Below are 25,514 nucleotides of genomic sequence, written 5' to 3'. Positions count from 1 at the left end.
TTAATTTTCATGATACAGCCTGTTTACCTCATATATTCATATTTAGCGTCAAAAACTGGTCTAGAGGCACTATATGAAAATTTCTCCTTCTCCGAGTGGCACCTTGCTCAATTATAACCCGGACTATTTTTCGTACTGAGGCCTACATAAATCGTTTGGTTTTAGTTTAAAGACTTGTGCTAACTTTGAGAGTAATTTAAGAAATCACATTGTGTTTTTTTTAATAGTTTGAAATGTTGGTCTAAAAGATTTAGGAAAATATTCATTTTATAAATTAAAATAGGCATATTTACATGACAAGACCCCCCTTAAAAAGCCGTTAGCGGCATCAGGGGTCTATAGCACAGTTGCGTACAGATCGGGAGGGGGCTTGGGGCGATTCCCCCCCCCCAAAAAAAAAAAAAAAAAAAAAAAAATTCCTCGCTCGCTCGATCGCAACTTCCACAGTTATGTTTGTGCGCATCATGATCTGCGCATACTCTTCACTCTGCGCGCTGACGTCACAATGTATGAACTTGTGATTTAATCAGCTGTAGGTAATGTGAGCTGATTTTTATCCTTATCTACATTAACTGCAGATCTGGGGAGTGTTTCATCAACATTTTCATCCGACAAGTTGACAGATCTGACATCTTTCTCTGATGTTGATTGGCTGAGAGGTACTGTTACTATGGTAACTGTCGGATAAAATGGGACTTGTCTGATAAAACGTCCGACAAGTCCTTTCATGAAACGCCCTCCTGATGTGTTATTTTATGAAGCTAATAAACTGGAATTATTCCATGGACCATTTTTTTTAAATTCCTCTACAATTTCAAAATAGTTTCTCTGTAGTGCTGCAAAGTATGATGAATATGACCCCGAGTATGAATAAATGGAAAAGTGGTTCGGAATTTTCCTCACATAGATACTGCTTTTGGCGCGTTTTCTGGTGTTTTAAGAAGCAAATTTGCTCTAATAAGAGTGCTGATAGTTTGAAAACAAGCACATGAACCCATATTTTTTAATGTTGCACCTCTTAGGTATACCTTCCTGTACAACTTTGCAAAGTTTGGTGAAAATGACAAGGGTTTTAAATAAAGTGCAGCATTTCTTATACTTCTCAAGTTTGTTATTGAAATTTGACATTTTTATAGGTTGAGTATCTTTCCCGCAATTTCTAAGAACTGAGAGTGTTGTTAGACTTAAATGAACAAACAATTGACAGCAATCGATAGATTATCCATCTTACGGATACAATTATTAATCATATTGCAAAATTTGATGAAATTTTCATGGATTTTGACTGATTAATAGGGCTTTAATCTCAATGTTGTGATCTCGTGAGGTCTAAAAATGCCGAATTCTTTTGGATGCGCAATTCTTAAGAACATCATCCATTTTGGGTTAATTTTTAAGCTCTATAGAAAAAAATCAAGCACATGGACCCATGTTAATTTTTGCATATTTGGAATATTCAGGTGCTAAAGTATCTATGTGCAAAGTATGATGAAAACGACATGGATTTTCAATGTTTGGGAGCAAGACTACGGAACCACTCGCATTTTAGACGGTATTAACAGACTTTTGCTTGTTTTCGGTGCATTTTGGGCTGTTTCAAGCCAACGCGCAATACTTTGGACACTGATAATTTGAAAACAAGCACATGGACCCCATAGTTTAAATATCTTAACTTCTTCAGAATATATTCCTCTACAAATCTAGAGAGCATGATGAAAATGACATGGATTTTGAATGTTTTGGAGCGTAATATGGAACCATTCGCATTTTAGAGGGTTTAAAGAGACTTTTGCATGTTTTCGGCGCTTTTTAGGCGATTTTCAAGCCAACTCGCAACGGTTTAGACGCTGATAGTTTAAAAACAAGCACATGGACCCCATAGTTTAAATATCTTAACTTCTTCAGAATATATTCCTCTACAAATCTAGAGAGCATGATGAAAATGACATGGATTTTGAATGTTTGGGAGCAGGACTAAGAAACCATTCGTGTTTTAGACATTCGACGGTATTAGACTTTTGCCCGTTTTAGGCGCATTATAGACTGTTTAAAGCCAACTCGCAACACTTTGGACACTGATAATTTGAAAACGAGCAAATGAACCTCATAGTTTAAACATCTTAACTTCTTCAGAATATATTCCTCTACAAATATAGAAAGTATGACGAAAATGACATGGATTTTGAATGTTTGGGAGCAGGACTAAGGAACCATCCGTGTTTTAGACATTCGACGGTATTAGACTTTTGCCCGTTTTAGGCGCATTATAGACTGTTTAAAGCCAACTCGCAACACTTTGGACACTGATAATTTGAAAACGAGCAAATGAACCTCATAGTTTAAACATCTTAACTTCTTCAGAATATATTCCTCTACAAATATAGAAAGTATGACGAAAATGACATGGATTTTGAATGTTTGGGAGCAGGACTAAGGAACCATCCGTGTTTTAGACATTTTGGACGGTATTAGACTTTTGCCCGTTTTAGGCGCATTATAGACTGTTTTAAGCCAACTCGCAACATTTTGGACACTGATAATTTGAAAACGAGCACATGAACCCCATAGTTTAAACATCTTACCTTCTTCAACATATATTCCTCTACAAATATAGAAAGTATGACGAAAATGACATGGATTTTGAATGTTTGGGAGCAGGACTAAGAAATCGTTGGTATTTCAGACATTTTTGGACGGTATAATCAAACTTTTACCTGTTAAGGCGCATTTTGGGCTGTTTCAAGCCAACTCGCAACAGTTCAGACACTGATAGCTTAAAAACGAGCACACGGACCCCATGTTTTTTAATATTTCAACGTCATCAGAATATATTCCTCTGTAAATCTAGAGAATATGATGAAATTGACATGGATTTTGAATGTTTGGGAGCAAAACTACGGAACTATTCGCATTTTAGACGGTATTATTAGACTTTTGCACGTTTTCGGCGCATTTTAGGTGGATTTCAATATTTTCAAGCAAACTCGCAACACTTTGGACACTGATAGTTTAAAAACGAGCACATGGACCCCATATTTTTAATATTTTAATGTCTTTAGAATATATTCCTCTACAAATGTAGAGAGTATGATGAAAATGACATGGATTTTGAATGTTTTGGAGCGTAATATGGAACCATTCGCATTTTAGAGGGTTTAAAGAGACTTTTGCATGTTTTCGGCGCTTTTTAGGCGATTTTCAAGCCAACTCGCAACGGTTTAGACGCTGATAGTTTAAAAACGAGCACATGGACCCCATATTTTTAATATTTTAATGTCTTCAGAATATATTCTTCTACAAATCTGGAGAGTATGATGAAAATGACATGGATTTTGAATGTTTGGGGGCAAAACTACGGAACCATTCGCATTTTAGACGGCATTATTAGACTTTTGCACGTTTTGGGCGCATTTGGGCGATTTTCATGCCAACTCGCATCACTTTGAACACTCATAGTTAAAAAACGAGCACATGGACCCCATATTTTTAACTTCCCTACACCTTTGATATGCATTCCTCTACAATTTATCCGAATTTGATGAAAATGACATGGATTTTAAAAAAAGTGCAGCTCACAAAATAATTTTTTTAATTTTTGAGTAGATTCACGTCTTTGAAGATTTGTTTTTTTCCGAGTTTTTGTACCATTCTTGCCAAATGAGGGCGCTGCTGACTCCAAATAGATACAGTTCTACCAATTAAAAGAATTTCTCTTTCTTTCGTATACAATTTCTTATATATCTTGAAAATTTGTTGAAGTTTGATGCGGTATCTACTGGGTAAAGATGATTTGCACTCATTTGGTGAATTCGTGAGGTCTAAGAGAGGCATAATTCTCTTGATTACGCAAGATTGCATATCATTGAAATACGGCGACTTTGAAGACCCGTAGAAAAAAAATAAGCACATAAACCTATATTATATTTTGCATTTTCATAATGCATAGATACCAAAGTAACTCTCTGCAAAATTTGGTGAAAATGACATGGACTTCATTTTAACTGTAGAACGTCCTTGATATTCCAAAATGAGGTAAAATTTCAAAATCATGATTATTTAAGGTAAAATATTTTCTTCAAAAATAATAGTAATATTTTAAATGTTATTACGCAGAATAACCGATCTAAAAGTTTTTCATAAAAAAATATTAAAATTAACAAATTAAAAAAAAATCAACTCTACAAAGTTCCCCCAAACCCACCTTGTTTTTTAAAGTGGTCACAAAATTCGAGCGGAGTTGACCTTCCTTAGAGCAACACGCTTGTGTGTTGCTGCCCTCTACGTTCGTTGATTAAGGCCTAACAAATTTTATGAAATGGGAACCCTTATTCTTCTATGTCTTAATTAGCTTTTGATTGGTGGAAACATTCGACCAATCAATTTCAACACTCTACGTGTATTACGTCATATCACACTATGCGCCTTGCGCAATTCGCGCGCGCGCATCATAAATTTTGGCATGCGCTGCGCCAATTATAATTTTAATTGAGTCGACAAAATTATCAAATTCCATTCAAATTGCGTTGACTTTGTGCTAGGACATGGCAATGTTTTTCGTTCATTTATTTTTCTTCAAAATTGTTCAAACAGGATTCGTCCTTTAACAAAAATCGTTAGTAGTTTAAGGTGAACTTAACCTCATCTCTCGGCCGTGTAACCATGACCGATGAAAGAGCACTTGATTCAAGTTTTGATCGAAATGGAAGAGTCGTCCAACTCCAAGAAAAGATTCTGAACAAAAATGCCAGCAATACCCAAGTCTACATCGACGACCGGCAGCATGGGCGGTTTGATGTCGCAAAGTTATCTGCTGCAGGGGACCAAGCCAAAGTCGAGACTGTAGTCGATGCTGGTCTTGACAAATTTTACGAGAACGATGCCAAGTTTAATGAAATATCTGGGTATGAGGACATGAGAGAACTGCTCAGCAGTGAAGATGCCCTCTCGGGTGGCTATTCAGGAGGGGAAGAAATATTTCTTGAAGGTGAGTAAAAAGGGAAGTGAAGTGATTCATATGAATCCCACTCATGCCCGAAAGGATGATAATATCATCGTTGTTGTTGTTGGTGGTGACGATGGTGATGATGATATCTGATATTAGTGTCTCTAGATCTAGTGATAATGATGAGGATGATGATATTAATGGTGGTGATGATGACGATGATGATGATTATGATTAATAAAGATGGCGATGGTTATGATGAGCTTACTATGGTGGTGGTGTCGGCGGCGATATAATGAGGATTTATGAAAAGTAAGGGCTTTGGTCATGACGATGGTGATGGTATTGGTGCATGTTATGGTGATATTTATCGGGAATGAGTGTGGTGATGGTTGTGACGAGGAGGATGACGTTAATGGTGATGTCGAGGATCATTACGGAGATGAAAATGATGAAAATCAGGGGGAGGAAGGAGAAAGAGAAGAAGAATAATAATAAGACGACGACGAATAGAAGAAGACAAAGAAGAATAAGAAGGAAGAAAGAAGAAAAAGGAAAAAGAAGAAGAAAGTAGGAGGAGAAGAGGAAGAAGAAGAGGTAAAAGAAGAGGATGGGGAGGAAGAAAAAGGGGTGGAAGGAAGTAAAAAATAACACATAAAACAGTAGCAAACTCATAAGAATAATCTTGACCTACCAAGCCTCAATACCATGTCCGTTACTTGTAGATCATTCCCCGATGGACGAATCTGAGTCGACAGAGGATGAAGTCGATGATGATGTCGGCATTGATGTTACTTACAAAAACCGTCGTCAATGTAATGATCCATCATCTCTCGTGGTCATTGGTCGTGGAATTTGTCTCCACACTCCTCCTCGTGACGGACCAATAGAGAAAGAAAAAGGAAGTCAACGACCACAGCCGGAAGGAGAAGGTGATTTTTCTTTAAAGGCCTATTGGTTTCGTTTTTTGTTTTCATCCTCCTCCTCCCCTCCCTCCCCCCCCCCCACCTTCTTTCTAAGACTATTGATCGGTTATATTCGGGTTATCTATAAAACATTGCGATTGCGTTAGAATAATTTCCATCATTATTTTCTTGGGGTATCTTTCATTGATTGTTTATGCATAACGTCAAGAATATATATAAAAAAAAAACTATTAATGACCCTACCTTCTATCAGTGAATCCGAACTGCACAATATCGTCACTTCATTACACTGTCAGATGCAACACTTCCATATTACGCGGGAATTATATGTCAAAGCCCCGCCAACAGATCTATATTTCTCTCTTGTCACAACACTTAGCAGAATCTGACGCTTCCTCGCCTACAACAGACGATATCCAGATAGATCCTGAGATCTTCCTACCGACCCCATCGACACCCCCGGAGTCCAAGCGAGCGGGATCGTCTCGACGTCCGACACTCAGTCCCGTCATCGAAGAAGACGTCCGTGAATACATGCAAACATGGCGTTACGAAGACGAGGACGATGAGCGCGAGGGTGATGTCGATTCTGGGGCTGGAGACTCGACGTCGAACGTGGTAGAATCCGTCATCAACCTTGGTTCCGATGAGGATTACGCAAACGAGATTTCGAGGGTTCTATCATCGGCAGCTGTAGATGCCGCACTCGCTGAGATTGATAATGGTAAATGTGGATTATGAGAAAACATAATTTTTTTTATCCTGTCTCGTTTAGATTCATATTAACCCATTTCCAATTACCACCTTAGATAATTAAATGAAGGATAATGAAGCGAAATAGATAAAACAATTTTTCAATGATGTCAACTACTTTAATTCCGGGGCGGCACAACATGGCGAGGGGGGTCGACCACCCTAAGATTTTTCAAGTCCTAAAAAAAGTATATAAGAGTGAGAGAGAGAGAGAGAGAGAGAGAGAGAGAGAGAGAGAGAGAGAGAAGACAGAACAAATAAGCTTTTGAAAAGGGAAGATAGAAGAAGGATGAATGACAACAAGACAAGTGTGGGTCTTTAATACTCTGTTATATTATTTAATGGGGAAAATTATATCATTTTCATGGTTCCTAATTGCCTACCCCATCCCTCCCCCATCTAAGCCCTCCGAGGATTGATGAATTAATAACTTTAGATTAACGTAACTATTAGACTTTCGAATACCCGAGTACTCGAGGAGTGAATAAAGGAATAAACAGATGTTTTCTATAGATAAACGAAACAAATTATTATCAAGTAATTAAATAATTAGACAAAGAATCAACCGAATCACTATTTATGCATTTTAAAATGGTTTATTTCATAAACAAGTATTTACAATAATAGAACTACAGAGACACAAATGACAACTATTAATTTTGATGAAATTTATCAAATATTTTAAAAATAATTTCTTATGATTTTTTCAGAAGAAGAAAAGATACGGCCACCAAAAAATCCGCCGACCGGATGCAACGATGACTTGGATGATAGCTGTGATGGTAACCAATTCATGTATTTCATATATCTTTTCAAATTATGAAATAAACCGATGATAACAAAAAGCAAAAATAAAAAATAAATTCATCATATGGCTCTGTGCAATTGCGTAAATCGAGGTCTTCTATGTTGAAATATTATAATCAATAATAGATATTGATTGAAAATATTTATAGGCACACAAGATATACCTTTTTCCCAAGAACTTTTCTCATATTTTTGGTGGTTCTCATTATCCTCCCGTTTCCCACCTCCACCCCTCACTCTTTTTCTCTTGGCTCATCTCGTCTAAAGACATGATTTTTAGTCAGATATTTTTTCGCTATTCTTAATAAATGTTCATTAAAAAGGGGCTTAGTTCCCAGCGATGATTCGAATGTCCTTTTTTTCTGAGGTTTGTTAAATAGTTTATTATTGTTATTTTGGGTTTTTGATAATTTGATATAATAAAACAAATCATTAGAATGACTTTCACGACGTTTATTTGTGTTAGTTAATAAATAAGTAGAGGGTGTAGAGGTGTATATTAATTTAATAAAAATCTTTATAAAATATTGTTGTATTCGCTATTTGGTGAATGTTTTATTTATCTGTATTTTTCAGATATTGTCATCATCCTCCCAGAGGCACAGGAATTAAACTACTACAACGTTCCAGTCGGGTGTAGTCTTGACGACAGCCTTCAGGATGCGGCAAACGCACGGGCTCAATTGGACGCACAAGCAGATTTCTTAGAGAATAGTCTTAATTGCCTGGAGGTCACTCTAGATCGAATGTCACTCAATGAGGCCGTGATGCCGGACGGAAGTGTGGTGAGTATCATCGTCCATCTCATCATCGGTTTCATCCAGGGGCGGTACTACATAGGGGCAGGGGCGACCCCCTATGATTTTTGCTTAAAATAGTAATTTAATAAAGGGGAAGAAGAGAAAATGGGCAAAAGGTAAAAAAGGACAAAGAATATGCACAAGGAAAGGTCTGGTCCGTTTAACTTGTTCATAACCCTGTAATTAAGTTGGAAACAAAACCTGACGCCAAGTTATCTTGGCCCCCTCTCTACAGCCCGGCACCGCCATGGTATATCACACTATCCCCTTACTTAAATTCATTATCTCATATCATTTCATAAATTATTCCATTTCATATAATTCCATATAGCCTTTTTTATCTCCTACTCACGATCGTTGTCATTAACATCATCGCCATCACCATCATTATCACCACCACCGCCGTTGTCGTCATCATCACCAACATGTCAATAATTATCCTCTTCATCGCCATTATCAGTCATCATCACCAACATCATCATCATCATCATCATCATCACAAACATCCACTCTAGTTTGTAACCGTTTAAGAAACAAAGTCTACTTTCAAACTAAATCAGATGCTCGAGCAATGACTTCATAATTTTGAATCTGTTTTACGTCTTTCTCTTGTGTGGCACTCACACCAACGAAACCGACTCCAAACCCATCAAAGCTAATACATTACTTCCAATGTCGAATTATAATCGATTTGAGGTCCGTTTTGTTGAAGTGACTTGGTCATTAAATCAAAATTTGGAACTGTGTTAAAGTTTTCTGCTTACTTTTCTTCTCTTCCCTTTCTTCTCCTTTCGTCCCTTTCTCTCTCTTCTTTCTTTTTATTTGGAAATTGTGTTTAATAAAAACTTGCTCCTCTTGTCTCTTTTCTTCTCTCTTCTATTTCGAATGAAGGTGTTCCTGAGAGATCAGCTGAGAAAGGCAAAGACCGGTCACCTCTTGAGAGCTTGGGAAAGGACAAAAGATCAACCAGCCGACGAGTATCTGTCATGTGGTAAATGCATTTTATGATGATGTATGTGTATGATACTGGTGACGATAATGATGTGATGATGATGAAGATGATGAGGATGATGATGATGATGATAATGATGATGATGATGTTGGTGGTGATGGTGATGATGATGATGATGGTGGTGGTGATGATGATGATTATGATGATGATGATGTTGGTGGTGATGGTGATGATGATGATGATGTTGGTGGTGATGGTGATGATGATGATGATGGTGGTGGTGGTGACGACGACGACGATGATGAGGATGATGATGACTCCTAGTACTGTAGCCAATAAACTGTAACTTCTCGTTTTGTCCTTCGTAAATTAAATCAGCTGAATTAGAGACTCCTCTAGCCCAGATACAGAGGGAGCTATACCAGGAACAGATCAAGAGTTATAACACAGCCAACGAGGAGATGAGGACTGCAGTCACACAGGCAACACTGCAGGTAAATCAAAATGATTTCAGTCATCAGCACTGGCGTACAAAACATAAGCTGCAGAGGGGGTTGGGAGCCATGCCCCCCCCCAAAAAAAAAAAAAAATATATATATATATATTCACGACCTTGAAAAAAGGAAAGGGAATGATACAGGGTGGAATGCGATACTTTTTTCTGAATATTACGTCAATATCTACCAACAAATTACATTTTGTGTTTAAGAAAAAAAATTGTTGCTTGCATCCAAAAATTCCACGACTTAAAAAAAAACAGAAAAACGATTGAAAAAGACAGAAAATATGTTAGATATGATATTGATTTATTGATCAAGTCAAAATACAGATCACAAAATCAAGGTCACATTTTAGCTCGCTCGCTTTGCTCCCTCGGGACTTAAACAAAGTTGCCACTCACACTTTACGCCGATGTCTTTAATTGATTTTTGAAGTAAATAAAATATAGCGTTTTGATATGATATCAGAACATTGTCGCTGATTGTTCTCAACATATTCTTTTTTTTTGCGGGGGGGGGGGGGGGAGGATGGAATTTTTCCCGCGCTCATTCCTGTAATGGAACACATACATTTTTTTAACATATCGGGTGTTTTTTTTTATCCAGGAACAAGCTCTCCGTGGTCAGGCTCGCCAGGTCCAGCAGACGTACAACGGCCTGGAGCAGAACATCGCTAACCTATCCAATGAACTTGTTGGGCTCCAGGACAGACAGCACCACTTGCAGAATGCTATGATGGAAGAACGGGTTGCAAAAGAGGCTGCACAGCGTGAACATGAGAGGATCTATCGCAGAAGTAAGCTTTTTTCTTCGGAATAGAATTTAAATAGAATAGAAAAAATATGAACATTTAAACGTGGAACGCATGTGATTTTAACCAAACTGTTGTCTAATTTGAACATGTTATTGATGCTTGTTATTTTAATCATTTGCATATCGCGCTTCTGGTTCTGATTTTCCGAGTAAAACACGCCCAAGATGTCATAGCTATTTCTGAAATATTTAGGAATAAGTTTTTAATGAGTTTTGCACAAAGATTGATATTTACCATTTAAACGTTTGTGCCTAACAGGTAGTAGTGACGTTATCGACGCCAACAACGACATTCTGAGGGAGAGCCACATTCGACGACCAAGACAGCCCGAATGGACATCAGATCAATCTGCCTCGACGTCATCAAGCGAAGATATCCCAACATCGAGTCTCTACCAACACGAAGGTGGGCAGCGATGGTGGTCGCAAAGGGGGAGTAGGCAGCAGGAATGTGATTACATCCAGCCTCCCCCATGGCGGAGAGGCTACAGACCATCAGGTGGGCGGCGCTTCGGGTTTGGCCAACGACCAAATTGGAGGAGCAACCACGGTAACTGGAGATGGAGCGAGACACGAGATGGAACACGCCCATGGGAGCGTCGAAGACCACCACCACCGCCACACGTGCACCGCCCATTTGTTGACCGACCACGCCCACCTCCCCCGGCGCCGTTCACGCCTCCGTTTAAAAGAGAGACGGAGGTTATGCTGACGCAGTACTTCCATGAGATGGGACGAGTGGAGAATCTCCTGCGGGAACGCGGTTTCGCCAAGGGTCCTGCGGCTACCGCGCCGGTCACGCCCTACCGCCCTCATCCGACGCGGTACCAGCGTTACTCCGGTTATCACCGAGGAGGATGGGATCAAAGGATGGGATCCAGGTCGTTGCCGTCAATGAGAGGATATGGGTTTCCATACCGTGAACGATCTCAACGAAGCGCCGATTGGTTTGACACAAGCCGATCGCAAACCAATAACCAGATGAGTCAAAGGCACTCTGAGGAAGAGATGCCAGCCACTACTGTTGTACATGCTGCTGCTTCGGCATAGGTCATTCTACTGGTTACACTTCGTAATTCCGAAGGTTCGTAACTCCGAAGGTTCTTTATTCCGAAGGTTCGTAACTCCGAAACACGTAAATTGCCTATACCTCGATGTTCGTTAATCCGAAAACGTAAAAGGGTTCGTTAATCCGAACATTTGTGGCGTTATTCCGAAGGTTCGTTATTCCGAAGGTTCGATAATCCGAAAACAAAATTAGGTTCGATGTTCCGAAGGTTCGTTAATCCGAAAACGAAATAATAGGTTCGTTGTTCCGAAGGTTCGTTAGTCCGAAAACGAAATAAGGTTCGTTAATCATTTAGTTTTCGGACTAACGAACCTTCGGAATTACGAACCTCATTTCGTTTTCGGATTAACGAACCTTCGGAACTACGAACCTCACTTCGTTTTCGGACTAGCGAACCTTCGGAATTACGAACCTTCGGAAATACGAACCTTCGGAATTACGAATGTATGCGATTCTACTTACCTGACGATTTCATGAAAGATTAAAAATACACTGAGATGAAAGGGGAAGGGAAAATAAGTCATAAAGGCGGGAGGCCTCATTACTGGAAGACTTGTAACAGTTATATGTGAGGTTCAGAAATTCAAGCACAACTCGCAAATATTCGCTTCAGCCATCAGGGAGACGGGACTTGTCGGACGCTTTATCCGACAAATCCTGTTCTATCCGAACGTTACAGTTACAATGCCTTTTTTAGCCAATCAAGGTCTGGGTTCCGTAACACAAAGATTAGCGATGAATAGCAAATATGAGAGAACGCTTCTGATTCGTTCCTGGTCAGTATTTCGCGCCAAATGCACGTGTGATATTAATTTTAATTGGTCATTTGATTTAGCGATTGATCGCTAATCCTTGTGTTACGGAGCCCAGAAGAGTTGTCAGATCCGACAACTTGTAGGACAAATAATGTTGATGAAACGCTTCCCTGATTTGTTGAATCTATTGTGATTGAATTTTGAAGTTGAGTTTGATCGTTACCATTTGTTTAACGGATCCCGGGGTTCTTGTGAAGTTACTTACAGCTTTATAGCAAAGGCAAACGTGGCAAAATGATGACAATAGAATATCCCGAACCCCTCGAAGTAAACTTTATGGGGGTATTTGACACCTCGTGAGCAGGTGGGCTATGAGACATGAACAAGATCCGGAATTCTAGTCCTTTCCAACTGATCCAGCGTGTGAGTTATAATCATTTTTTTTACAGTTAAACGTATGAATGTATTTTCATCATTAGGTGTATAAAATCAATAACAGATTTACAAAGGAATGAACAATGAGCAATGAAATGTATACTTCCTTATACTAGGATGAGTTTATTGCACAGTGATTAATGCAAAAATAGAAGAAAAAAATGAAAAGATAGGGCCTATATAATCTACTTTTTTAAGAAAGGTAAATTTCATCAAATTTGTATATTGGTAGATATGTTTATTTTTTAGATAAGTGACAGATTTACAGATAATTATGTTTATACATATATGGATAGAAACATATAAATATAAAATGATAAATACAGATAAAAATAAAAGTTATGAAATTATATTTATTTTAAATTTGTTTATTAAAATGATTACTGATGAAAAAGATGATAGCAACATTCCTCTAGAGTAATCGTTGGTGTTGATTAATGATAAATGAAATATATTATATTTGTTTACTTTTTTCCTGAATACATATCTTCATGTTTGTAAAAACGGCATTTTGCTAAACTAGCTTCAGACAAATATTCACTCTGTTTACTCGTGGGTAACCCTCCGACTGTCCTTTGTCGATATTTCGGTGACAAAAAGGGTCAACGTTTTCCAGTGACTTTTCACATTTTATAGTAGATATCTTTCGGAGTATTGACACCTATTTTATACCTTCCGCCTCTTCCAGCTTATCTCCAATCCCTCATTTGGAACAAATGATCACTATACTTTCCATAAATAATTCCATAGTGTACAACGAATTAAATGAAGATTGATGTGTTTGTGTTGCCAGTATGTGTATCTATAATCTATGTCAACTTAATTATATTCGAATATCTTATTTTATCGTCATTTTAGAGTTTAATTTTGTTTTGATATTATTTAATCGCTTCAACTTGTATGATAAGTGAGCATGAAATGAATTACAGTCTATTGTAATTCCATGCAGAGCTAACTTAATGTCAAATCTGCATAGAATAGAACTTTTGCATGGTTTACATAAAAAGTATTTAAAAAAAAATTAAGTAATGAGTGTGTGACATCATCGACTCTTTCATTTGCATGCCACTCGTGTGAGTCGTGTTGTAAAAATAAATACTTTAAAATGTCATTATACATCCGATTTGATGGTTTGTTTTTTTCAGCATTGTGCTTATTTTACTTTCGTCTATTTATTCAAATCAAATTTCATTTGTGGTGGACTTCACAGATCGTTAAAACTTATCAACTGGTGCTGCGTGCTCGCATTTTGATTGATTCTTTGTTTCCATGCAAAAATTGATCATACAACATAAAATATATTGACAATATTTCACGGTAAAATAACAATAAACAATCATTGCATGGGAGGGGACAGCCATAAGCTCAAAAGCTTGAAAAAGTCGCCCCTCAAGAAAGATTACGGCCCTGAATATACACCAATAAGTCCCTATTTGAAAATTACAGTAAAAGCAGGGCCAAAAGGAAAACACATAAAGCATGTCAAGAATTATCGATGATAATAACACACCAGCCAGGGGCCGCAGAAGCGGGGGGGGGGGGGGGGGGGGGGGCTTCAGCCCCCCACTTTTTTCCAAAACTTTTTTCCAAAGCCCCTCCCCCCCACTTTGAAAACCGTTCCGCGGCCCCTGATTTGTTTAGTACAAGAGAAGGCAAGGGCTTAAGCTCCTATGATTCTCAAGTTTGTTGAAAAAAAAATTAACAACTGATATTTCCCCTCTTCATTTCATTTTCCCTTCCACTTTGATTTCGCTTCTCTTTCCTGTCCCATTTTTCCTTCTCTCTATCTCTCTTACTTCTATTTTTTCTGTTTCTTTCATTATGTTCTTTTATCACTCTCTTTCCTTTATCATTTTTTCTTTTCTGTTTCTGTATTTTCCTTCCCCTTTCAATTTCCCTCTTCCGCCCCCCCCTCTTTCTCTCTCTCCCTCTTCCTATTTCGTTTTCTCCTTTCATTTTGTTCACCCATTCTTCATTTTTTAAACTCTTATCTCTCTATCGCTTTCACTCGCTCTATCTGCTACCTTAATTTACTCAACTGCAAGATAAATCATAATTTAAATACTTCTTGAGGTTAATTTACAATTTATTTACAATTATTTACAATTTCTTCTATGAAATGTTTTCAAGAGTGTCTCCTACGCCTTCGCCAACCAAAACAGCAAAGTCTTTTCCACCACTTCAGTCTCCTTCCATTAACGATTCTCTGGTCCGTGATATCCCCGATACTTTCCTTCTTGATATTGCCATCCTTTCTGCTCATCTTTATCTCCTCTTTAAAGTCTTGCAACTCTGGAACCTCCTGTTCTATTTCCTTCTTCTGCTTGTCCTCCTCCTCTAGCTTCACTTTCTCCATCCACATCTCATTCCAAAATGATTCGGCAAACTTTGTTGATTCCTCAAGCATTTCGGGCAGCTTCTGTTCATCGTCCACCTCTTCCTTCTCCTTGGTGAGGTTGTTCAAGGAAGTGATCACCCATGCATCCTCCCCTGCCATCATCTTCTCCTCGTCGTTCTTCATTTCTTCCTTTCCTTTCAGCATCTCATCTGCCGTCATGTCTCCTTCCTCGACACCAATCTCTCCCTCATCCTCGATCTTCACCTCCTCCTTAAGTTCCTCCTCCCCTGCTTCTATCTTCTCATCTTTCTTCATCTCCTGTGTTGTCGACTCCTCTGCCTCCACATTCTCCATAAATACCTGATGCTCCTCCTCCTCTGCCACCATTGCCCCCTGTACTGCATGCCTTAAGTGCCTCTTCTGCCTCCACTTTCTCCTCATCTGCCTCAAGCTTAGCTGTCTTCACATTGCCTTCATCTGCGTCCACCTTCTCCTCTTCTTGCAGCTCCTCTTCCACCCTCATCTCCGCCACCAGTTCTGTTCCCAGCCCTTCCACTGAAGCCATCTCTGCAACCTTTAGCCCCATCTCATCTTTAGCTATCAGCTCTACCTTTCCTGTCTGAGCCATCTCCTCCCCTTCCATTAGCTCCAGCTCCTCCACCGGCTCTGTTCCCAGCCCTTCCACTGCAGTCATCTCTGCCATCTTCAGCCCCTCCTCCTCCATAGCCATCAGCTCTACATTCCCTGTCTCTACCTCCTCATCTTCCATTAGCTCTAGCTCCTCCACCAGCTGTTTCCAGCCCTTCCACTGCAGTCATCCCTGCAATCTTCAGCTCCTCCTTCTCCTCCTTAGCCATCAGCTCTACCTTTCCTGTCTCAACCTCTTCATCTTTCATTAGCTCCAGCTCCTCCACCGGCTCTGTTCCCTGCCCTTCCACTGCAGTCATCCCTGCAATCTTCAGCTCCTCCTTCTCCTCCTTAGCCATCAGCTCTACCTTTCCTGTCTCAACCTCTTCATCTTTCATTAGCTCCAGCTCCTCCACCGGCTCTGTTCCCTGCACTTCCACTGCAGTCATCCCTACAATCTTCAGCTCCTCCTCCGCCTCCTTAGCTGTCAGCTCTGCCTTTCCTGTCTGAGCCATCTCCTCCCCTTCCATTAGCTCCAGCTCCTCCACCGGCTATGCTCCAAGCCCTTCTACTGCAGTCATCTCTGCCATCTTCAGCTCCTCCTCCTCCATAGCCATCAGCTCTACCTTCCCTGTCTCCACCTTCTCCCCTTCCATTAGCTCCAGATCCTCCACCAGCTGTGTTTCCAGCTCTTCCACTGCAGTCATCTCTGCAATCTTCAGCTCCTCCTCCTTAGCCATCAGCTCTATCTTTCCTGTCTCAACCTCGTCATCTTCCATTAGCTCCAGATCCTCCACAGGCTCTGTTCCATGCCCTTCCACTGCAGTCATCCCTGCAATCTTCAGCTCCTCCTCCTCCTCCTTAGCCATCAGCTCTATCTTTCCTGTCTCAACCTCCTCATCTTCCATTAGCTCCAGCTCCTCCACCGGCTCTGTTCCCTGCCCTTCCACTGCAGTCATCCCTGCAATCTTCAGCTCCACCTTCTCCTCCTTAGCTGTCAGCTCTGCATTTCCTGTCTGAGCCATCTCCTCCCCTTCCATTAGCTCCAGCTCCTCCACCGGCTCTGTTCCCAGCCTTTCTACTGCAGTCATCTCTGCCATCTTCAGCTGCTCCTCCTCCATAGCCATCAACTCTACCTTCCCTGTCTCCACCTTCTCCCCTTCCATTAGCTCCAGCTCCTCCACCAGCTCTATTTTTCCAGCCCTTCCACTGCAGTCATCCCTGCAATCTTCAGCTCCTCCTCCTTAGCCATCAGCTCTATCTTTCCTGTCTCAACCTCCTCATCTTCCATTAGCTCCAGCTCCTCCATCGGCTCTGTTCCCTGCCCTTCCACTGCAGTAATCCCTGCAATCTTCAGCTCCTCCTTCTCATCCTTAGCCATCAGCTCTACCTTCCCTGTCTCAACCTCTTCATCTTTCATTAGCTCCAGCTCCTCCACAGGCTCTGTTCCATGCCCTTCCACTGCAGTCATCCCTGCAATCTTCAGCTCCTCCTCCTTAGCCATCAGCTCTATCTTTCCTGTCTCAACCTCCTCATCTTCCATTAGCTCCAGCTCCTCCACCAGCTCTATTTTTCCAGCCCTTCCACTGCAGTCATCCCTGCAATCTTCAGCTCCTCCTCCTTAGCCATCAGCTCTATCTTTCCTGTCTCAACCTCCTCATCTTCCATTAGCTCCAGCTCCTCCATCGGCTCTGTTCCCTGCCCTTCCACTGCAGTCATCCCTGCAATCTTCAGATCCTCCTCCTCCTCCTGCTTAGCCATCAGCTCTATCTTTCCTGTCTCAACCTCCTCATCTTCCATTAGCTCCAGCTCCTCCACCGGCTCTGTTCCCTGCCCTTCCACTGCAGTCATCCCTGCAATCTTCAGCTCCTCCTTCTCCTCCTTAGCTGTCAGCTCTGCATTTCCTGTCTGAGCCATCTCCTCCCCTTCCATTAGCTCCAGCTCCTCCACCGGCTCTGTTCCCGGCCCTTCTACTGCAGTCATCTCTGCCATCTTCAGCTCCTCCTCCTCCATAGCCATCAGCTCTACCTTCCCTGTCTCCACCTTCTCCCCTTCCATTAGCTCCAGCTCCTCCACCAGCTCTATTTTTCCAGCCCTTCCACTGCAGTCATCCCTGCAATATTCAGCTCCTCCTCCTTAGCCATCAGCTCTATCTTTCCTGTCTCAACCTCCTCATCTTCCATTAGCTCCAGCTCCTCCAAAGGCTCTGTTCCATGCCCTTCCGCTGCAGTCATCCCTGCAATCTTCAGCTCCTCCTCCTCCTCCTTAGCCATCAGCTCTATCTTTCCTGTCTCAACCTCCTCATCTTCCATTAGCTCCAGCTCCTCCACCGGCTCTGTTCCCTGCCCTTCCACTGCAGTCATCCCTGCAATCTTCAGCTCCTCCTCCGCCTCCTTAGCTGTCAGCTCTGCCTTTCCTGTCTGAGCCATCTCCTCCCCTTCCATAAGCTCCAGCTCCTCCACCGGCTCTGTTCCCAGCCCTTCTACTGCAGTCATCTCTGCCATCTTCAGCTCCTCCTCCTCCATAACCATCAGCTCTACATTCCCTGTCTCCACCTCCTCATCTTCCATTAGCTCTAGCTCCTCCAACAGCTCTGTTTCCAGCCCTTCCACTGCAGTCATCCCTGCAATCTTCAGCTCCTCCTCCTCCTCCTTAGCTGTCAGCTCTGCCTTTCCTGTCTGAGCCATCTCCTCCCCTTCCATTAGCCCCAGCTCCTCCACCGGCTCTGTTCCCAGCCCTTCTACTGCAGTCATCTCTGCAATCTTCAGCTCCTCCTCCTCCTTAGCCATTAGCTCTATCTTTCCTGTCTCAACCTCCTCATCTTCCATTAGCTCCAGCTCCTCCATCGGTTCTGTTACCTGCCCTTTCACTGCAGTCATCCCTGCAATCTTCAGCTCCTCCTCCGTCTCCTTAGCTGTCAGCTCTGCCTTTCCTGTCCGAGCCATCTCCTCCCCTTCCATTAGCTCCAGCTCCTCCACCGGCTCTGTTCCCAGCCCTTCTACTGCAATCATCTCTGCCATCTTCAGCTCCTCCTCCTCCATAGCCATCAGCCCTACCTTCCCTGTCTCCACCTTCTCCCCTTCCATTAGCTCCAGCTCCTCCACCAGCTCTGTTTCCAGCCCTTCCACTGCAGTCATCCCTGAAATCTTCAGCTCCTTAGCCATCAGCTCTATCTTTCCTGTCTCAACCTCCTCATCTTCCATTAGCTCCAGCTCCTCCACCGGCTCTGTTCCCTGCCCTTCCACTGCAGTCTTCCCTGCAATCTTCAGCTCCTCCTTCTCCTCCTTAGCTGTCAGCTCTGCATTTCCTGTCTCAACCTCTTCGTCTTTCATTAGCTCCAGCTCCTTCACCGGCTCTGTTCCCTGCCCTTCCACTGCAGTCATCCCTACAATCTTCAGCTCCTCCTCCGCCTCCTTAGCTGTCAGCTCTGCCTTTCCTGTCTGAGCCATCTCCTCCCCTTCCATTAGCTCAAGCTCCTCCACCGGCTCTGTTCCCAGCCCTTCTACTGCAGTCATCTCTGCCATCTTCAGCTCCTCCTCCTCCATAGCCATCAGCCCTACCTTTCCTGTCTCAACCTCTTCATCCTTCATTAGCTACAGCTCCTCCACCGGCTCTGTTCCCTGCCCTTCCACTGCAGTCATCCCTGCAATCTTCAGCTCCTCCTTAGCCGTCAGCTCTATATTTCCTTTATCAACCTCTTCATCTTGAATAAGCTCCAGCTCCTCCATCGGCTCTGTTCCCTGCCCTTCCACTGCAGTCATCTCTGTAATCTTCAGCTCCTCCTCTGCCTCCTTAGCCGTCAGCTCTGCCTTTCATGTCTCCACGGCCTCCTCATCTTCCATTAGCTCTAGCTCCTCCACCAGCTCTGTTTCCAGCCCTTCCCCTGCAGTCATCCCTGCAATCTTCAGCTCCTCCTTCTCCTCCTTAGCCATCAGCTCTACCTTTCCTGTCTCAACCTCTTCATCTTTCATTAGCGCCAGCTCCTCCACCGGCTCTGTTCCCTGCCCTTCCACTGCAGTCATCCCTACAATCTTCAGCTCCTCCTCCGCCTCCTTAGCTGTCAGCTCTGCCTTTCCTGTCTGAGCCATCTCCTCCCCTTCCATTAGCTCCAGCTCCTCCACCGGCTCTGCTCCCAGCCCTTCTACTGCAGTCATCTCTGCCATCTTCAGCTCCTCCTCCTCCATAGCCATTAGCTCTACCTTCCCTGTCTCCACCTTCTCCCCTTCCATTAGCTCCAGATCCTCCACAAGCTCTGTTTCCAGCCCTTCCACTGCAGTAATCCCTGCAATCTTCAGCTCCTCCTCCTCCTCCTTAGCCATCAGCTCTATCTTTCCTGTCTCAACCTCCTCATCTTCCATTAGCTCCAGCTCCTCCACCGGCTCTGTTCCCTGCCCTTCCACTGCAGTCATCCCTGCAATCTTCAGCTCCTCCTCCGCCTCCTTAGCTGTCAGCTCTGCCTTTCCTGTCTGAGCCATCTCCTCCCCTTCCATAAGCTCCAGCTCCTCAACCGGCTCTGTTCCCAGCCCTTCTACTGCAGTCATCTCTGCCATCTTCAGCTCCTCCTCCTCCATAACCATCAGCTCTACATTCCCTGTCTCCACCTCCTCATCTTCCATTAGCTCTAGCTCCTCCAACAGCTCTGTTTCCAGCTCTTCCACTGCAGTCATCCCTGCAATCTTCAGCTCCTCCTCCTCCTCCTTAGCTGTCAGCTCTGCCTTTCCTGTCTGAGCCATCTCCTCCCCTTCCATTAGCCCCAGCTCCTCCACCGGCTCTGTTCCCAGCCCTTCTACTGCAGTCATCTCTGCAATCTTCATCTCCTCCTCCTCCTTAGCCATTAGCTCTATCTTTCCTGTCTCAACCTCCTCATCTTCCATTAGCTCCAGCTCCTCCATCGGTTCTGTTACCTGCCCTTTCACTGCAGTCATCCCTGCAATCTTCAGCTCCTCCTCCGTCTCCTTAGCTGTCAGCTCTGCCTTTCCTGTCCGAGCCATCTCCTCCCCTTCCATTAGCTCCAGCTCCTCCACCGGCTCTGTTCCCAGCCCTTCTACTGCAGTCATCTCTGCCATCTTCAGCTCCTCCTCCTCCATAGCCATCAGCCCTACCTTCCCTGTCTCCACCTTCTCCCCTTCCATTAGCTCCAGCTCCTCCACCAGCTCTGTTTCCAGCCCTTCCACTGCAGTCATCCCTGCAATATTCAGCTCCTCCTCCTCATCCTTAGCCATCAGCTCTATCTTTCATGTCTCAACCTCCTCATCTGCCATTAGCTCTAGCTCCTCCACCAGCTCTGTTTCCAGCCCTTCCACTGCAGTCATCCCTGCAATCTTCAGCTCCTCCTTCTCCTCCTTAGCCATCAGCTCTACCTTTCCTGTCTCAACCTCTTCATCTTTCATTAGCGCCAGCTCCTCCACCAGCTCTGTTCCCTGCCCTTCCACTGCAGTCATCCCTACAATCTTCAGCTCCTCCTCCGCCTCCTTAGCTGTCAGCTCTGCCTTTCCTGTCTGAGCCATCTCCTCCCCTTCCATTAGCTCAAGCTCCTCCACCGGCTCTGTTCCCAGCCCTTCTACTGCAGTCATCTCTGCCATCTTCAGCTCCTCCTCCTCCATAGCCATCAGCCCTACCTTTCCTGTCTCAACCTCTTCATCCTTCATTAGCTCCAGCTCCTCCACCGGCTCTGTTCCCTGCCCTTCCACTGCAGTCATCCCTGCAATCTTCAGCTCCTCCTTAGCCGTCAGCTCTATATTTCCTTTATCAACCTCTTCATCTTGAATAAGCTCCAGCTCCTCCATCGGCTCTGTTCCCTGCCCTTCCACTGCAGTCATCTCTGTAATCTTCAGCTCCTCCTCCGCCTCCTTAGCCGTCAGCTCTGCCTTTCATGTCTCCACGGCCTCCTCATCTTCCATTAGCTCTAGCTCCTCCACCAGCTCTGTTTCCAGCCCTTCCACTGCAGTCATCCCTGCAATCTTCAGCTCCTCCTTCTCCTCCTTAGCCATCAGCTCTACCTTTCCTGTCTCAACCTCTTCATCTTTCATTAGCGCCAGCTCCTCCACCGGCTCTGTTCCCTGCCCTTCCACTGCAGTCATCCCTACAATCTTCAGCTCCTCCTCCGCCTCCTTAGCTGTCAGCTCTGCCTTTCCTGTCTGAGCCATCTCCTCCCCTTCCATTAGCTCCAGCTCCTCCACCGGCTCTGCTCCCAGCCCTTCTACTGCAGTCATCTCTGCCATCTTCAGCTCCTCCTCCTCCATAGCCATCAGCTCTACCTTCCCTGTCTCCACCTTCTCCCCTTCCATTAGCTCCAGATCCTCCACCAGCTCTGCTTCCAGCCCTTCCACTGCAGTCATCCCTGAAATCTTCAGCTCCTTAGCCATCAGCTCTATCTTTCCTGTCTCAACCTCCTCATCTTCCATTAGCTCCAGCTCCTCCACCGGCTCTGTTCCCTGCCCTTCCACTGCAGTCTTCCCTGCAATCTTCAGCTCCTCCTTCTCCTCCTTAGCTGTCAGCTCTGCATTTCCTGTCTCAACCTCTTCGTCTTTCATTAGCTCCAGCTCCTTCACCGGCTCTGTTCCCTGCCCTTCCACTGCAGTCATCCCTACAATCTTCAGCTCCTCCTCCGCCTCCTTAGCTGTCAGCTCTGCCTTTCCTGTCTGAGCCATCTCCTCCCCTTCCATTAGCTCCAGCTCCTCCACCGGCTCTGCTCCCAGCCCTTCTACTGCAGTCATCTCTGCCATCTTCAGCTCCTCCTCCTCCATAGCCATTAGCTCTACCTTCCCTGTCTCCACCTTCTCCCCTTCCATTAGCTCCAGATCCTCCACAAGCTCTGTTTCCAGCCCTTCCACTGCAGTAATCCCTGCAATCTTCAGCTCCTCCTTCTCATCCTTAGCCATCAGCTGTACCTTCCCTGTCTCAACCTCTTCATCTTTCATTAGCTCCAGCTCCTCCACAGGCTCTGTTCCATGCCCTTCCACTGCAGTCATCCCTGCAATCTTCAGCTCCTCCTCCGCCTCCTTAGCTGTCAGCTCTGCATTTCCTGTCTGAGCCATCTCCTCCCCTTCCATTAGCCCCAGCTCTGTTCCCAGCCCTTTTACTGCAGTCATCTCTGCCATCTTCAGCTCCTCCTCCTCCATAGCCATCAGCTCTACATTCCCTGTCTCCACCTCATCATCTTCCATTAGCCCTTCCACTGCAGTCATCCCTGCAATCTTCAGCTCCTCCTTCTCCTCCTTAGCCATCAGCTCTACCTTTCCTGTCTCAACCTCTTCATCCTTCATTAGCTCCAGCTCCTCCACCGGCTCTGTTCCCTGCCCTTCCACTGCAGTCATCCCTGCAATCTTCAGCTCCTCCTTAGCCATCAGCTCTATATTTCCTGTATCAACCTCTTCATCTTGAATTAGCTCCAGCTCCTCCATCGGCTCTGTTCTCTGCCCTTCCACTGCAGTCATCTCTGTAATCTTCAGCTCCTCCTCCGCCTCCTTAGCCGTCAGCTCTGCCTTTCCTGTCTCCACGGCCTCCCCATCTTCCATTAGCTCTAGCTCCTCCACCAGCTCTGTTTCCAGCCCTTCCACTGCAGTCATCCCTGCAATCTTCAGCTCCTCCTCCTTAGCCATCAGCTCTATCTTTCCTGTCTCAACCTCCTCATCTTCCATTAGCTCCAGCTCCTTCATCTGCTCTGTTACCTGCCCTTCCACTGCAGTCATCCCTGCAATCTTCAGCTCCTCCTCCGCCTCCTTAGCTGTAAGCTCTGCCTTTCCTGTCTGAGCCATCTCCTCCCCTTCCATTAGCTCCAGCTCCTCCACCAGCTCTGTTTCCAGCCCTTCCACTGCAGTCATCCCTGCAATCTTCAGCTCCTCCTCCTTAGCCATCAGCTCTATCTTTCCTGTCTCAACCTCCTCATCTTCCATTAGCTCCAGCTCCTCCATCGGCTCTGTTCCCTGCCCTTCCACTGCAGTCATCCCTGTAATCTTCAGCTCCTTCTTCTCATCCATAGCCATCAGCTCTACCTTCCCTGTCTTCACCTTCTCCCCTTCTATTAGCTCTAGCTCCTCCACCAGCTCTGTTTCCATCCCTTCCACTGCAATCATCTCTGTAATCTCCAGCTCATCCTCCGCTTCCTTAGCCGTCAGCTCTGTCTTTCCTGTCTCCACCTCCTCATCTTCCATTAGCTCCTCCACCACTGCCTCTGTTTCCAGCAATTCCTCTGTATTAATATCTGCAGCCTTCAGTTCCTCCTTTAGCTCTTCCTTCATGTCCTTCTCTATCTCCACCTTCGCCTCCTCGGTTTCCATCTCTTCCTTCTCATTTGAGTCCTCTACTGTCATCACTACCTGCTCTTCTGCCAGCTCCTCCTCCTTCTCCGCTTCCAACTTCTCCACCATCTCCTCCTCTGTATCCACCTTCTGCTCGGCCTTCATCTCCCGCTGTGTCCCCTCCCCCTTTGTCTCCAGTCCCCTATTTCCTCTTCCTCCGATTCTTTCCTGCATCTGATTTCTTGTCCCATTCGTCACCTCTTCTCCTTGCTCTATCAGACACTGGACAAAGCCGTTATTCAGATTTGTCGGAATGTCATACAAAATATATACGCATTCCAGGCAAGAACCTTCTCACGCTCCTGACGAAATCTCGGCACCACACGATTTGCTAATAACAAAAAGACATAGATGATAAAAACAATGTTTGTTATTTCTCATCAAATGTAAAACTTACAGCTACAAGAACACCGTTACTTTAGGTTATTGTACACATGTACATGGTTTAACATTTATTGACTTTTTGCTTTATTAAAATATCTTGAATAGGTTTCAATCATTAATATAAACAATATTGGAACGTAATAAAAATCATTTTAAGTATTATAGTAACTTAATATAAAATAATTAATGAAGTAAGTCAACCCTGATGTAGACTCTGTTGAATAATTGATTTCTGAAATGAAAAATTTATCCAGGTTATATTACTCTGCCTTTGATGCAGAGTTGATAATGTGATTAAAGGGTTGATGAAAAAGTGAAAGGATATAAAAAATGTTTTGGAGAATAATACTCAATATAAAATCATAAATCGGTGGGCGTGGAAGAGAAATATTTTATATGACTTACGTTCGTCACTCATGATGAAAGTTTGATTCAAGACCAAAATACTCTGAAATTATGAAAGATATCCCCGATCTCGCTATCAATAGCTCAGGTATGCGATCAAAAAATTATAGTGAATAATGATGAAATTGTAAAGTAAACTTTGTTACCATGCGCAGATCATGATGCGTGTGCGTCAATGAAGCAGTTACGTCACAATGTCTTGAGTGTCAAATCAAGATGTACGCGCGAATGCGTTTCATTATTTCTTTTATTACGTTGGTGATTTATAATAAAAAACCTAAATATGGAAACTGTATGCGCGATTGCGATGAGGTAAAACAGAATAATTCATCGCTTTTGTCGATATTTCTATAACGATGATATCAAATAAATGTTTTGTTGAGTTGAATGTATTTCAGGATGTAAGAGTTGAGAAAACGCAACTTTTCATATATATTTCGACCTCAAACTGGGCATTCTAATTTTTTTTTTCTCACCATGGCATAGTGTGATTTATCTACACAATTGATGTGAGTGCAATGAGCGAGCTTAAAACTTTGATAATTTTCCGACATGAAAACTGAACAGTTTGAGCACAAGTTTTCAATAAAAGAACAATATTTTTTATGTATCTGATATAAACAATTAAATGCGAGTCCGAAGCGCGAGCTGAATTTCTATAATTGAATGATTTACTGTCCCGGAAGGGAACCTGTTAAAAGATGTTTA

At 43.5% G+C, this 25,514-nt stretch overlaps 2 protein-coding genes across 2 annotated transcripts; one reads left to right on the top strand and one right to left on the bottom strand.

Moving 5' to 3' along the window:
• The first annotated feature begins 4,646 nt into the window (after positions 1–4,646).
• On the top strand, positions 4,647–11,543 carry LOC129282948 (uncharacterized). The gene is made up of 9 exons (XM_054918802.2): positions 4,647–4,984; positions 5,668–5,874; positions 6,248–6,592; positions 7,332–7,403; positions 8,005–8,213; positions 9,120–9,219; positions 9,559–9,674; positions 10,287–10,476; positions 10,753–11,543. Exons 1-9 carry the CDS (start codon positions 4,660–4,662, stop codon positions 11,541–11,543), a joined length of 2,355 nt encoding a protein of 784 aa, XP_054774777.2. The 5' UTR covers positions 4,647–4,659.
• A 3,848-nt stretch (positions 11,544–15,391) lies between these two features.
• LOC135157814 (A-kinase anchor protein 9-like) lies at positions 15,392–24,191 on the bottom strand. Its single transcript, XM_064114756.1, has 9 exons — positions 21,636–24,191; positions 20,964–21,584; positions 19,542–20,930; positions 17,835–19,256; positions 17,320–17,796; positions 16,943–17,281; positions 16,344–16,904; positions 15,957–16,268; positions 15,392–15,880 (listed from the first exon to the last, which is right to left on the bottom strand). Exons 1-9 carry the CDS (start codon positions 24,189–24,191, stop codon positions 15,392–15,394), a joined length of 8,166 nt encoding a protein of 2,721 aa, XP_063970826.1.
• Between the last annotated feature and the right edge of the window lie 1,323 nt (positions 24,192–25,514).

Source organism: Lytechinus pictus, unplaced genomic scaffold (assembly GCF_037042905.1).
Source record: "Lytechinus pictus isolate F3 Inbred unplaced genomic scaffold, Lp3.0 scaffold_20, whole genome shotgun sequence".
NCBI classification, from domain to species: Eukaryota; Metazoa; Echinodermata; class Echinoidea; order Temnopleuroida; family Toxopneustidae; genus Lytechinus; species Lytechinus pictus.
This window is presented reverse-complemented; position numbering and strand designations above follow the sequence as displayed.